The sequence below is a fragment of the Emydura macquarii genome, unplaced genomic scaffold (genome assembly GCF_026122565.2).
Source record: "Emydura macquarii macquarii isolate MOO-44397 ecotype Brisbane River unplaced genomic scaffold, CSIRO-AGI_Emac_v2 contig_1348, whole genome shotgun sequence".
NCBI lineage: Eukaryota > Metazoa > Chordata > Testudines > Chelidae > Emydura > Emydura macquarii.
In genome coordinates this window covers 11,224,662-11,240,817 of record NW_027131485.1, presented here as the reverse complement: position 1 = coordinate 11,240,817, position 16,156 = coordinate 11,224,662, and the positions used below count along the sequence as shown (strand labels likewise).

The following is a 16,156-nucleotide window of genomic DNA, read 5'->3' as shown; positions in this document are numbered from 1 at the left end:
CACGCTGCAATAATGTGCAAAAATCATGGCGCTGCAGCAGGGGTACCAAAAGGCTAGGGAGTCAAACTGTCACTCTGGTGCAGAGCCAAAGACCTGCCACTTCTATAAAAAGCTGGAAGCCATCCTCAGGAGCGACCCCACCTCAACCACTAATGGATACCTCTACGGGTCCAGGGGCAACGGAAACCGGATTCAATCCGACGAAGTAGTCATGGATGAGGAGGTCGAGTTGGAGGATGATGCAGAGCAGGGGACTGGGTTTTTTGGTGATGTGGGGAGTCAGGAACTCTTCTCGACCCAGAGGGTTTGAGCCAGTTCTAGCCCTACAGCTCTGGCATGCTGGATGCAGAAGAGAGGAGCTCGGGTAAGTGATTTTTTGGAGCTGATGCTGTTTGGTTACATGAGGTACAGCTGTCCTTCGCTTTGTTGCATTATACAGCTGGTTGAAGGGATAGAAATGCACAAGAGTAGCTGTGTTTGCATGTTCCAGAGGGGTAGCCGTGTTAGTCTGTACACAGCAAAAACAACAAGAGTTCTGTAGCACTTTAAAGACTAACAAATTTAATTTCAGCAGGCATAAGCGTTCGTGAAAGCTTATGCCTGCTGAAATTAAATTTGTTAGTCTTTAAAGTGCTACAGAACTCTTGTTGTTTTTGCTGTGTTTGCATGTGCTTTCCATTCCCCTGTTCAGCTAGGCAGTGCAGTGGAAAAGTGTGTTAATGCACACCAAGATTTCACGGGAATTCTCCAGCAAGATCGCTAGGAAACTTTCCTGGAGGTACTTGCCAATCTTCTGCCAGAGATTCCTCAGCAGAGCTGCTTTGTTTTTTCCCCCATTGTAGGAAACTTTCCTGCACCAATCAGCAATCACTTGTGCAGGGACCAAAGCGGCACACAGGCGAGCAACATAGGGACCTGGTTTGAAGCTGCTCACATGGAGGAGATAAACCTTAGCATCCCTGCTCACTCCCAGGGGTGAGATATTGGTTTCTATGGCCCCCACCTGTGAACAATCTTGGCAGAGTTTGAAATTTTGTCCCTGCATTGATACCTCAAACAACCACCCAGAACCTTTTCCACAGCTTACGTGCCCCCCACCCTGGGCACAACTCACCATGCCCTCACTGATCGTCAAGCTGTGAGAAAGAGTGAGAAAGAGAAGTATTTCACAGTAATGCATCAATGCTGTTTTCACACTCACAACAAAGCTTCTGTTCATTGTGCTTCTACAGATGTGCCCTTGAGGGGACCCCCCCCGACACACACACCTGCTGAGCGTCTGCAGCTGATAAAAAAAAAAAGACCACTGAGAAGCAAAGAGATGTTTCAAGAACTCCTCCAGTCCTCTGAGGTAGAAAACAAAATAAAGAAGGGCATGGAGAGACACTGTGTCCGAAAAAAATCAGAAAATTGATAGGCAGGAAAGGATGGAAAACAAGGAGTGAGTGATAGCAGGTCATGAGCACACGATAAACGTCATGGAGGAGCAAACTGAGCTGCTAAAGTCACTCAACAGAATTCATGCATGCTCCCCGCCCCTGCAGCCAATACAGAACTGCTTTCCATGCCCTCCCCAATTTTCACACACACATTCATACCAAACTGCCGGCACGTCTCGATACCCCATCCACTCCACCCCTTCGGACAGATACCAGAATAATAATTGGATTTACACCCAGCTGTCATAGCTCACACTACCCCTCACGGCTTTCTCTCCTCCAGCCCAGCTTTTCGTGTGCGCTGTGAATAATTTTTATTTAATAAAGACATACTCTGTGAAGAATATGCCATCTTTATTTGTCTCTTGCACATGGTGGTTGCACCTCACATTGATACAGAGTACAAGCTGGACAGCAGTCATAGCATGGCACAGTGCTGTTTACACAGACAGCTTATCGGTGCTCATTGTCAAAATAATTCCTCAAGGCTTCCCTGATTCAAACGACCCCCTCGTTGTGTCCCTCTAATAGCCCTGACATCTGGCTGTTCATATTCAGCTGCAAGGTGATCCGCCTGTGCGCTCCACTCAGGGGGAAACTTTTCACCCTTAGCTTCACAAATATTATGGAGCACACAGCAGGCGGCTATAACCATGGGAATATTTTCCTCATTTACGTCTAACCTGCCATAAAGGCATCACCAGCGAGCTTTTAATCTTGCACATTCAACAGTCATTCAGCACCTGCTCAGCCTCTTATTGAAGCGCTCCTTGCTGCAATCCAGGTTGCCCGTATAAGGCTTCATGAGCCACGGCAGTAAGGGGCAGGTTGGGTCTCCCAGGATCACCATAAGCATTGCAGCATCCCCCACTGGAATCTTTTGGTCTGGAAAGAAAGAACATCCCTGCTTGCAGCTTTCTGTACAGACCAGTGTTCCTGAAGACAAGTGCTTCATGCACTTTCCCTGACCAACCCACGCTGATGTCAGTGAAATGCCCACGGTGATCCACAAGCACCTGCAGTATCATAGAGAAGTACCCCTTCCTACTGATGTTCTCTGTCGCAAAATGGTCCGGGGCCAAAATTAGGATGTGTGCGCCATCTATCGCCCTGCCAGAGTTAGGGAATCCCATCACTGCAAAGCCATCCACTATTTCATGCACATTGCCCAGAGTCACAGTCCTTCACAGCAGAATGCAATTAATGGCCCTGCACACTTGCGATAACACAGCTCGAACAGTGGACTTCCCCACTCCAAACTAGTGACCGACCGGTAGCAGCCTGGAGTTGCCAGCTTCCACACAGCAATCGCCACGCGCCGCAGGGCAGGGGTGAGCTCTGCACAGAATTCCATAGATGTGACTTTGCGCATTTGTAAGTTCTGCAGCCACTGCTCGGCATCTCAGACCTGCATAACAATGTGATCCCACCACTCGGTGCTTGTTTCAGGCACCCAAAAGCAGCAATGCCTCGTGTGCAGATGCTCCATGAATGCAAACAGAAATCCGGTGTTGTTTGTTTGCATGGCACTCAGCAGGGCAGGCGCCTCAGATTCCAGTTCTGATTGGAAGCTCATGATATATGGCATGACCAGCCACAATATGCTCAGAACACTGACAACCACAGTGGAGAACAGTGCAGGATCCATTCTTTCAGATAGAGGTAGCGGGCGCTCAGGAAACTGGAGCCATTGAAAAATGCCGCAAAGCGCAGTCGGAAACCCATGGAATGATGGGACAGAAATCAATGCATCATGGGATGCTGAGCCCACACCCATGATGCACTGTGATCCTCTCCGGCTTCCCACAACTCCTAGCGGCACAAGATAGCAAGGTGCACAGTGGGATAGCTGCCCATCATGCACTGCTCTCTATGTCGATGCTAGAGCACCAACTGTGAACGCACTTTGGTGCTGTGTGGACAGGCACAAGCGTTGTAATTACAGTGCTTTTTGGTCACCGCTGTAACTTGTGTCTACAACACTTTCTAGTGTAGCCAAGGTCTTTGCGCACGGAAGAGAAGGTCATCAAATGTATGCATGCCCCACCCTCTGCTTTCAATACAATAAGCAGTTTGGTCAGTAAAGGTACCTCACAAGACGTAGAGAGTCTTTGCGGATATTCACCAAACTTCTCAGCGTCTTCACAGGCTCATGTGGGGCTGGTGTTACGTAGGGAAACTAGAATGAGAGGAAAAGAGTTGCTCTGTGAATATACCAGGTTGGGAATTAACACATTGAGCAAGATGCAAGCTACCTAATATAAGAAACACAAACAGCGCCCAAAATCATGTCTATGTCAACACTGGACTGCAACCAACCACAGCTGGTGCTAACCAGGGAGACTCAAACTGAATGGGCTACAGAGATTCAACAGTCCCCCCCAGCTCAGCAGCAGACCCCACGGCAGAGTGTGCGCACACGGTCAGGACACAGTGCAGAGCTTCTCCTGAAGCTGCCTGGGCTGTCCCTGCCCTGTGAATAGTGGTTTTTCGTTTCCAGGGCTGCCAATGCACTTTTCACCACAACCAGACCTTAAATACCTCATAGCTCATGCACATCTTCTGCTAAATTATCTGCCACAGGCACCTCTTCATGCTTGTGCTTTCTGCTCCCATCCTGGAAAGTTTGTTTTTTGTTTAATCGAAAATAACAGCCCACCCTTAGTTTGCTAAGAAGGAATGTAAAACTTCCCTAAGCAGTGCAGTTTGCGATCCTGAGCTCTGCTCCTGCTTAAAATGGGAAAGTCCAAGGAAGAGATCCATGGGGAAATCCAGGATCAAGGCTACGGTCATTGTCCGAGAGAGTCCAATTTACTTTCTCTCCCAGTCAGAGCCAATAGCTTCAGAAGTGCACACAAGGGGGAAAAGCAAAAGGGAATTAGCTGAAAGCCTGCACTGAATTTCTCCCGAGGTCCAAAACCCCCTGCAGGAGAATCCAGGAGATCATAACAGTGCAAGCTCACAAGAGGTTTACAAGTGACTCCCAAGGTAACTATACTGGAATCACAGAGTGGCTCATCCTAAGGGTATGTCTACATTGTCAGCGGGATCAATCTGCGGGATCAATCGAACGGCAGCGGAGACCCGCTCAATCGAACCCGAAAGTTGACGCCGTTAATCCACTCCCACAACAAGAGTAGCGCTGCGTCAATGGGAGGGCATTTCCCGTCAGCACAGCGCAGTGGGGACGCCGCGGTAAGTAGAAGTTAGGAAGTCAATGGGAGATAGGAAGTTAGGAAATCCGCAGTCAGTGTAGGCCAAGCCTCAGTCCTGACATCAGGTCAGAAATACTCAGCTCCACAGCCCTGGAGCAAGAGGTATTGCTTTCTGGCAGCCAGTTCAGGAGTCAAATATGCTGCATGAAAGGATTAAAGAACCAATACCAAATTAGGCATCGGATATCAAGGCTGTTCATAAGGCTTGGAAGTTTGTATAAACTTGCACAAAATCCCAGACTTGAGAGTCAGCAGTTATCACCCCAGTGACAAACTGAACCATGCAGCACTGTTACTTCCTGTTCATACCAAAGCAATCACAAGTTGAAAACTCTCTCTCTAAAACAGAACATTCTGCAATTCCGTATCGTTCTTCGTGCTAGGATCTCAGAGCTCTTTATAGACTTATAAAAGACACCTGAGAGAGGTAGGCATTATTCCTATATTGGAAATAGGAAAACAGAGCCCACATGATTTGCCCAAGACCTGTGCGGTAGTGAGGCCGGATCATGGTGGAACGGCACTTTTAACACATGGAGGATGCCATTTTGTTCTCTAAATAGCATCCTCTGCGCTGGTGGGGGCGTCCCACTAGATGCCCACTCAGGACTATACCACTGCCCAAGATCACACAGCAAGTCACTGGTAGAGCCAGAAATGGAAGCGAGGACCATCTCAATCCCCCAGTCCTGTACGCCAGCTCCAAGACAATGCTCAGTCTCTACCTGTGTAAATATCAAAGCAGGGTTTCCTACTGACAGACAGGGAGATGTGAAATTAACAGCACCCGTGAACTTGCCTGAACGGGTCTATTCCCGAGGAAGTTTAAATCCATGTTCTCCCCGAAGAGGTAGCCCTCAGGATGTGGGGTATCGAACTTCTCACCTCCCATAAAAAAGTGACTTGCAAAGTAGTTCCCTGGAAAGACAAAAATGTAATTCATGAAAGATTCATTCCTGGAGCATGGTAGAAATGTGCAGCTTTTAATTGGGGGCTTGAGAGGGTGAGCATAAGACAGAGACAAGACTGTTTTTTAGGTGACAGCCATATATCTCAGTGCAGCATTAGTCAGCTCCTGGCAACACTGCCGATCAGCACCAACAGCACTGGGCAAGAAGCAGAAACCTACAGAAGACAAGTCACTGGGCTTTTTTGTAAAAATATGCTCTAGTTCAAACAGGGCTAATTTCAAGAACATTCTCTGGCCTGTGTTATATAGGCACTCAGATAAGATGATTAGTGGTGTCTCCTGGCCCTGGAATCTATGAGTTACTGTGTTGTTAATCCTATCGTAAGTTTCTCCCCCATGAAAAGAAAGGAACAGGTTCTTCACAACACTGCTGAATTCTGGGAATTCTCCTCTCACTTTCCATCCTCATTTTCAAGATCCAATTTGGCACCCACTATCTGCCTACCCAGCAAGGAATGGATGAGTTTCCTTTCAGATCGCATGATGTAGTTCCTCATACAGCCAGAGGAGTGAGTGTCGAGCAATGCCAAGTTCTCCTCCCCTCCCCATACCTCTAGGGTGAAAACACATTAAGGCTTTACAGTGGGTGCCAGAGGTAACCTACACAGATGCTTGCCTTGATTAAACACAGATGGCTCTAAATGTAAAAAACACAGACATCTGCAAGAGATAAACCTCAAGACTGATCAAACACAACCTGAGTTCTGCAAGAGTCTCACCACGGATTCATTTAATTCAATTTCAAGGGGATGCACTGAGGTTGCAAACAGTGCCAGACTAAGCTGGGTGCAAGGTCCCTGGAACTCCTGCTCCAGCAGTCACTGAAATACTCAATGCCAAACTGAATCTATTCACTTCCAGAAAAGGGCTCAGGATGCAGCTTCCTGCCATGGAGCTAACCACTTTGGGCAACCGCCACTCTCAAATTTAGCTTTCACGTGTTCGCAGCGCAGAGAAGTGAGAGGTGACACGGACCTATTAAGCTCCATCCAAGCTATCTTCCTGCAGTTTTGAAATGGGACTTTTTCCACGCCCACAATGAGAAAGGAAATAGGCCAAATATAGCTTCACTATCCTGGCTTCAGCTCGGTGCAATATACTGGAATTCTGGGCCCTCGAAAGAGCACTACCTAGAGTGAATGCGTCTGGAAAGTAATGGAGGGGAATTAGACGGGCAGGATTCTCCAGCCATCTGGCTAGCAGCTATGGTGATTTGCTCTCTAAAAACAAGAGGGTTTTCATATGCAAGGTTTCTGCTTTTTCAATTATGTGTTCTTTTTTGCTCCAAGAAAGGCTTTCATTTTATCCTGCCCATCTGGTACCACTTTAATGACAAGCTTCCCCATTGCTGATCTCAGCTAACAAGCTCACAGGCCTCCAGATGTTTATGTTTTAAAAACAAGCCTCGACCCTGGATACACCAAATCACAAGTGTAGCCCGGGTCCAGAATCTAGCTGGTAGCAAGCCCACCGCAGCAGCAATGCAGCACTGAGGTGTCCCCAACCACAGACCCCCTGGCAACTAGGAGCAAAAGGAAAAGCTATTCTGGTTACAAAATCCAAGCCAGATTTTCAGGTCAATATAGCCACGCAACCTCAGATGCATTGTGATATTTATGCTTATGCTGCGGTTTGTGAAAGCATGATTTAGGAATTAATTTTACATTTTATGTAGGTCATGCAGGATGATGTTTTGAGGCATTTTATCTGATTAACTCCAAAGAAAATTCCTCTGCGGGAAATCTCAGAATTGCAGTGACTGATTATCCTGGCTCAGTGTCAGATGGCTTACTCTTGACTATGATTTGGTTTTCTATGAATGGGACGTGATAACGGTGCTAGTGTCTCATCTCAGTGAACCTCGATTTATGTGCAGTTCACATTAACATTACTATATACAAACCGCCATGTATTCAGAGGAGGTTGTATATTTAGCAGCAGCACCAGAGCAACCATGGTACTTTTTCCTCCCAGAAGAACTCAAAGTGCTTTATACAACTATACCAATCCTGCACAGACCTACTCATGTAAGTAAGGTTTGCAGGAGCAGACGTTATCCCGACATGGATCACTTCACCCATCACTGAAATGCAGCACCAGCAGCTGTTTAATAGAGCATAGCAACAATACGCTATGTAGCAGTTCAGGATGAGAAGTGAGACAGAATATTATGTCCAACTGGAACTGAAAATCCCCACTGCAGAAGATGGAACAGAACTGGCCAATAGTAATCTGGCTAGGACATTGCCGCTAGTGTTTTTACTCTTCTGAGAAGTGCTATTAGGATCTTTAATGTCCACAAATGATTATGACCTCTGTTTTAGTTCTCATTCAGAAGATGGCCATCCCAGCAACACAACACCCTTTAATTGCAAGCTCGATCATTGGCTCAGCACTCAGACAAGAATCTCTCCTCCATTATCTCTACTAGATTATCTCCTGGAGCACCCTAGATTTTCCCTAGGAAGTCTCTCATTCACAAGTACTGCCCAGGCCTGATCTCACTTAGCTTGCAAGATATGTGACCGATATCACAGCCCTATCTCAGAGGGGTGTTGGAAGGATAATGAATGTGTATGAGGCACTCGGATACCATGGTAATGAGTGCTATGGAAAAGTCTATAAATAAACCTTGCCATACTGATAGTAGGCTGTATATGCCATCCAAAACCGGGGAAGATGTCCAAGTCAGAATGTGAATTTTGCTCTGTGGAGAGTCTACCTAGAGCCAGAGGTCCATAGTCCAAAAGACAGCCACAATGTGACCCCAAACTCTACTTCCTCCACTCCTCCCCTAGGGCAGCTGTTAGATGTAAGAGTGAGTGTGCTTGCACACAAGGCATTCTGAGCAAGAAACTCAGCATTGTGCAAGTCCTAGAGACCATAGGACATGGGGTTTGTAGGAGCTAAGAGGAAAAGAGCCCCAGAACAGCCTCAGAAGCCCTGGGGGTACAGGTAAAAGACCTGGGGAAATGTGCTAAATTAGTGCTAGATGGTTTCTTAACAGGTCAAAGATGTCAGTGACCTGTGGTGACAGATTCATAACACGGTGTGCAACAGTCAGGAAATGAGTGGGTGAAAACTTTTCATAAAGCGATCACTCTATATCTGACCTTTCTGTCCTCATACTCAAGGGAAACCTGCACAACACTTTCAAAATACGAGCCTAGCAGTTTAAATTCATAACTTTGCTAGACACTAAAAATCATGGTCTTAATAAAGACAGTGGATTTATGGCTTATGACAACAACCTGTAAACCACTAATCCCTTTTTTGTCCTAGGACTACAGGGGTGTTAACGGGCCACTTCGGCTCGAATGGTCCCTTAGAATATATGCTAACTACTTTGGCTAAACTATCTGTTTGACCTTGTATTTAGCTGTGACCACTTAGCCCTGATCTACACTACAGAATTACTATGGCATAACTGTCGCTCAGGGTGTGAATGACCCACATCCCTGATGCACCGTAGTTATACTGATCTGAGCACTGGTGTAGACAATGCTGCATCAGCAGGACAGCTTCTCCCACTGACATCATAGTTACCACACACCGTGGAGAAGGATTAATAAGTCAATGGGAGAGCTCTCCTGTTGGCTTAGAGCATCTTCAGTAAAGTGCTACAGCAATGCAACTGCATCAATGCAGCATTTGAGTGTAAACTTGCCCTTAGTACTCTTCCCAGACCTGAGAGCAGCTCTGCGTAGCTCAAAAGCCTTGTCTCTCACACCAACAGAGGTTGGTCCAACAAAAGGCTTTACCTCATCCACCTTTGTCTCTCTAATATCCTGGGACCCACAAGCTACAACAACACTGCAAACTTGCCCAGTGACACTAAATTTAAACATCTACTACCAGTGATACATGCTGCTCAACTTCAGTGACAGCTAACTTTTGAAGCTGGCCCAAAATAAAGAGAAAAAAAGTCCTTATACTGTGTAACTAGCACCTCAGATTCTTAGACCAGAGAGCATTTGGAAAAAAGAAATCCAACTAAGTTCTTCCTGCTTATGCTTTGGTTGTTTCTTTGCATTTTCCTCTGGACACAAACTAAATTAGTTTCACTTTCTGGCTTCCATGCATTTAGCACAAAGTGACAGGTTTCTAATACTGTCATGGAAGTTTTACACTACACTTAAAGAAAGTTTTCTATTCATTGAACTTTGCTGTGTGCCCATCCACTCCCTTTTTTTTTTTTTTTTTTTTTTTAAAAAGCAAAGTTCGGATTTTGAGATCCATTTTTTAAAATATATTTAAAATGGGTTTTTTTAGTAAAAGACCCTAAACCAAATGCCTTACCCAGTGTCACTGCAACTTTGGGATTTCCTGACTCTAAAGTTGAAAACTCAAGAATACTAACATTCAGGATGTGGAATTCAAACCTGCTAAACAGCCTATATTTTTCATGATGTAAATATTAAGATTTCACCCTTTAACAATAGGAATATAAAATGCTCTTGTTTATTTTGGAGATGTATAAAATGCACCCTTCCACATGTCCATGATAGAATTTTTTTTTAAAAAGTAAATCTACCTGTTCTCACAGACAGAATAAAAATAGTACATATTTATTTTGTGACTGAATTAAAGATGATCTGATCTGCAAAGAAAAATCATGTCTTTCTTTTTAACTTGCTTCTTCAGAATGTATAAAGGCCGCATGAAAGTTTGGGGGTGGGGGGATTTAGTTGTTCGCTGGTTACTTTTTACATTAGAAATTCAGGTCTTTTTTATCCTAGAATATTCTATAGACCATCAGAGAACTGATATGGTTGCCACAATACCACAGTACACAGAAGTGAAATCTGACAGACATGGGAAGCTATTTTTATTCATACTAATTAAAACTTTGTTTCTTTTTGTTAACAGCTATTTAGTTCAATTGCCCAGCACACTTTGGAGAAAGGAAGTCTGTTAAATATTTAACATTTCCCCATCACCATCCGATACCCACCCTCTACTTCAGTGAAGAACGGAGTAAGAATAAATCTACACAAATAGTCCTACTGAAGTCACTGTGCTTCAAATTGTAAGAGTTAGACGCCTCTGCCTAGAAAAAGGAAAGGCCTGCTAGCTACAGCAGAAGTCTGGGACACTCCTTGTATACAGTATTTGCTTCAGTAGAAGAACGTTTCTAAAAAGCAGGAGCTAGAACTCAATTTCAGCACATTAACCTCTTGTGAAGGACTAGCAGTGCTAGCTCTTCGCTGCTGGCCAAGTCTTGCTTAATGACTGCCAGCTGCGTTAGAGGAAAATGCTCAACAGTTTGGACCAATAGCTGGAAACTATCGCTCAGGAGCTCAATCAGAGGAGAAAGCAAGACAACGGGGTACTGCATACAGGACTCTGAGGGAACAGAGAGATGCTCCAGGACCATAATCCAAGTGAATTAAATCAGTATCTGGGAGACGCCTAGGCAATAGCTTTAAGTGCCTGGATACTATGGTGACACTTCTGATGATGTAAGCAGAGCAGTACAGACAAGAAAAGATGGTAGGTAGTACAGTGAAAGTGTGCCTCCATACTCCTCTGGTTTCTAACTGAGTTTACTACCTAGGATGGATTCCCATTAGACACTTTGGCCTAGGACAGGGGTTCTCAAACTTTTTTTGCTGGGACCCCCTTTGAAAATATTTCAGGTTGTGATGACCCCCTGTTCTATGCATGGAGGGTTGACAGCTCACAACCCTCCCCATAATAACCTCGTGACCCCCTGAGGGTCCCCCAGTTTAAGAACTCCTGGCCTAGAGCCACAAAAGGACTTAGGTGTTGTAATGTCCAACTTTTAGACACCTAGGGAAAAAAAAATCACATGAACACCACAGCAATCCACAAATCTAGGTGCCTCAGCTCCCCAGGCAATGAATGGGCGAGGAACATAGCACAACACTTTCTAATGCAATCCACAAAAGCCAGCACGCTAGGCAGGGCACCAAGTAAACTAGCTAATCGGAGACACCAAGGAAAAGGGTTTGTGCTAAGCTTTTCCCCTCTCTGAAATAGGCACTTAACTTCAGGCTGCAGGGAGATGCCTATCTCTGCTTAGCTACCCACAAACAGGAACTCCCTACCCCCACAGAGTCAGGCAGCTTAGGTGTGACCCATCCCGTGCCCAGGATAGCCACCTGAAAATGTCAAGGTCAGGGCAGGCTGCAAACGGAGAGCAGGTTCTCCCAACACTGGTGGGTGACACTGAAGTCAGGCTTCCCAACCAGCCACAGACTGCGCTTCTGAATCCCCACAGAAGCCAGTACACAAATACACACAGCCCCCTTCGCTGCATTTCAGCTTCTGGCTCCCAAATCAGCACTAGGTCCAGTAAAGAGACCAGTTGTTTAAACTCTATGCTCTTTACTACAAAGGTTCCCTCTGACCCCAAAGGGTCAGCCACAGTACCAGATCAATATAAGTTTGGATCTTACCCAAAATACCACGCTGCCAGCCAATCCTTTAGTAACTAAAACTAAAGGTTTATTGTAAAAAGAAAGAAATAAACCATGAGAGAAATGTTAAAGGATTAGAGCAATCAGATATATACAAATGATTAAAAGTATATATACATCAGGTTTCTAGAAGAATTGGGGAGTTGCAAGCTTGTACGGTTCCTCTGGTATAGACCCATCCAGGTGTTGGATGTAAGTCCTTCGGTTCAGTTGCAAAATGAATAGATCCAGAGGTAGGTGTGTGTCTGCAGTTGGACAGGAACAAAGGCAAAATGGTTTCTGTGGCTTGGCCTTACATACTCTCTGGTCCTGGCCATGCTGTCTTGTGGAACATACAAAGAACAAAAATGGAGTCCAGAGTCACATGGGCCAATCCTGGTAACTTTTCAGGTATGCCTTTAGTTTCTTCCTGGGCCCCTTGCATCCGTGAGTGTCTTAATGGGCCATTAAACAGGCTATTGTTCTGCCGCCATCCTATCTGGGCTGTTGCCCAGGCAGCCCAGTTTGAAATACAGATATCTCAAATATATCTATAACTTCCATTTCACATATTACACATGCACATAAGTATCATCATCTGACTTAGCATATTATAACCTTTCTTTCAGTACCTGACATGGTGTATATCATGAATTATTATGATTTTGACATATTGATGTCAAACAATATAACAAATGCTCTCCCCGCCATCTACCCAGCACAACAGTAGGCATCTAAGGTGTTTCTTGCAGGAATAAGTTAGGCACCTGGCTTGCTCCAAACAAAACAGTCAAAGGAAGAGGTGGTGGTGGTGAAGTCTACCAGCCAGATTTAAAAGGGGTCTTATGAATGAGTTAGGGTAACCCACCTAGGAAAATTTCATTACTACCACATTAGCCACAAATCTGGGGGGCATCCCAAGGGTGGATTCCATAACAGCTATGACAAAACAAAGTGTGAAATGCAGCCTTCAGTAACAGATCTCCACAAAGAAGCCACCACAAAGCACATGGCTACAGGTGAACCTGCCATCCAAGATACTATAAAAATTGTGACTGAAAGAGCAAATCCTTTTAGTATTGAACCTTGAAAAACCCCAGATGCCAGCCAGCCACTTGTGAACATTGCAACTTCTGCTGTGGCCCGACGTGAAACTGCAGAAAGTCTCTGCATGATAAGAGGGAATGACACACAAGAAATGAAGCAGTTTGTAAGATGTAGGCTGCAAACAGATGAGGTAGCCCTCTTCAATCCCATAAAAAGGCATAATCTCAAATCAGATGGTAATCTCAGCAAAACAACTGAACAAAAGCAGCAGCAGGCAGCACAAGCAATAACTGCTGATGGTCAGATATTCAGCAAGCTTACCGTTATTGCCCAGTCCAGAGATGTTTATATCCAGGGTTTGGTGAAGTATGAGCTAGCCTCTGTCCAACTTTCCCTCTTCAACTTGGATGGATCTCTCAAACAGACCCAAAAGAGCAACACACTGTCTTGGCTGGAGGAAAATCTTACAACAGTTGAGCTACCAGCATCCGATGAGCCAATGTTAGCTATTATTGACCTCATGATGCTTCTGTGGATGGTGTGCATTGATACTGCCAACTGCAAAACTTTTGGGGAGCATACACTGCTGTTGGTGGTGACAATTATGCAAATGAAGAATCAACCAAAACAGGCGAGAGCCTGCACGGGGAATGTCCAAATCCAAGAAGTTCAGAACCCCACTGTGATAGCACCATGTTAATGCAATGCTTGAAGAAATCAAATTCAAAGAATAAATCAGACTTTGCAAACCTACTTCTCAGTGACTGGATCACGAAGCATGAACAGAGATCATCACCTGGCCATGAAATATACCTTGCTGATGGGTTTCACGACATTGTAAGAGTAGTGAAAGTAGGGCCCAGCAACCTTTCTGCAGCACCAGAACTCGAGGCAGATATGAAAGCAGATTCATGCATGTTCTTGCATGTTCCTCATGCAAAGCAAACACTTGGAGTAAACAAGATGTTAATGTGGAGCTTGAACTCAGATGCAGCATCTATGAATAGCTCTATTCTTGGGGTAGATGAATGCTATTTCAAAGATGGAGATGGCCAAAAGAAGAGATTCATTCCAATGCACAGAGTGGCTACAGAGCTGGGAACAGACATGTGTTTTATGCTACCAAATGTTCATACCATCACTGGATGTGACTATTTCAGCTTACAGGGATAAAAAAGCTGGCTACAGTCAGCAGCTGAGCACCCAGAACTGGGTCTGAAACATCTTGGAAACAGTGCATCTCAGATACAGGAAGAGACAGAGGGAGCCACCAGTATCTTTATCGTACTGTGGTAAGATGCAAGCATCTCTGGATAACACATGCAATGAGTTGTTTGCTAAGAAGAACAAAACAAGTGAGAAATTCCCACCAACGACGAACTCCTTCAGACAGCAGCTGAAAAGTGCAAATCATCAGTCATGCATGTGGAATCATGCAATAGTTCAGTATCTTCATATGTCCCATCTGCAATGGATGGGTGATAGATAGCATGGGACATCTTGTTCCTAGCGTGATGGTGCTGCCACCTGCTCCAGAAGCCATCCTCACCTTTGAGCAACGTGGCTGAGAGTGCACCTGTGCAACAGGGAGATGCAAATGTCGCAGGGAAGATTTGGTGTGCTCCAGTGCATGCAACTGGGACAGTGATGAGTGCAGCAACAGCTTATCGAACTCATGCGACACAGATTCTGAGAGGGAGTAGAAACGTTTCAAGTATCTGCAAATGACTGACTATTTTTGTGAATAAATATAGCACGAAGGGGGTGTTGCAGCAGACATTCAATAGCTCAGAGCTATATGTAGGAATTACATCAGAGTTCATGCTTACCCTTTGTTATTCACACAATATATTCATCAAGACATTCTACAGCCCTTATAGAACAGTATTGAGATTAAGACAATATCTACACTACAGCCTATGTTGGCAAAATTTATTCAGGGGTGTGAATATTCCACCTCTTGAGCAACACAAGTTACACCAACATAGGCACTTGTGTGCACAGCACTACAGCGGCAGGACAGCTTCCATTTACTGGCTGCCATTGTTTCAATCCAAATTGTATAAAGGAAACATTGAATTTTTTTTTTTTATTAAGACCTTCCAAGTGTCAGCTACCCAGAGTCACATAAGTGGAATGCTATTTGTGGAAGCCTCTTTGGACATAGATAAGTGAACAGATCTTTTCTGTTCTGAACATGAACAAATAAAACCAGACTCCACAATGCATGCGGCCACCTCAGAGGGTTTATCTTGACTAGGATTGAAAGGTGTTGCATTAGGTGTTGGCTAATTCCAGTTGAGATAAAGCCAGGCAGCAAGGAGTTGGTTTGAAAGAAGCAGTGCTGGTTTACCCCTTTGCTAGCTGTTCTTCTGCTGCAGTCTCAAAGCCTATGTTAGCTCTCTGTTTTGTAAAGCTCTATGTGCACTGGGAACACTGCTGAATAAATAGTAGAGCATGCACATAGCACTACTTAAAATCCTGGGCAAGTTTAACAGAAAGTCAGGTGCAACTCTCAGGCTCCCAGCAAGCTGCTAGTGAGACCCCACTGTGAAGGTTTTGTCTCACCAGCACATGCCCGCACAACAGGGAAGATTCCCCAGCCAAGCAAAGGAGTTTGTACAGTGATCACACAATCCAACCGCTAGGCTTCATGGCCATGACACAGATATTTCATAGCAATGCACGAAACTCCAGAATGTGTACGGCATTTCATAGGTCTGTGGTATAAAAAGGAACCCAGGTCAGCTGTACTGAGAATTCACTCAAGTCACAAATTCAGTCTCCACCAATGGCAGGTCAGGATTGTCTCCAAGAAAAGAAGTTGAGCACAGCTGAAGAGTTTCTACTGGGGAATGCCCAACACCCAATTTTTATTTGCTGCAACCCAACCTGCAGAGGGACTCAGGGGTAGTCAAAAGGCCGACCGCAGGCCAAATCCTGATGCTTTTAAACGGACCTTGAAATCTTCTTATTTACTTCTTATCAGTGTTATTTTTGTATTATTTTCTCTGGGGTCTGGACCGTGACCAAGAAATCTGGATCTTGACAAAAAATAATTGA

General features: G+C 45.0%; 1 protein-coding gene across 2 annotated transcripts in view; it reads right to left on the bottom strand.

The window, feature by feature from the left end:
• The window catches only part of MGRN1 (mahogunin ring finger 1), a 94,013-nt gene that overhangs the window by 72,290 nt on the left and 5,567 nt on the right, over positions 1-16,156 (bottom strand). For both annotated transcript variants that reach the window (XM_067551144.1, XM_067551145.1), the window contains exons 2-3: positions 5,454-5,572; positions 3,530-3,618 (exon numbers count right to left, since the gene is read on the bottom strand). In XM_067551144.1, the coding sequence (XP_067407245.1) occupies positions 3,530-3,618; positions 5,454-5,572 (208 nt within the window). The remainder of the gene's footprint in view (positions 1-3,529; positions 3,619-5,453; positions 5,573-16,156) is intronic.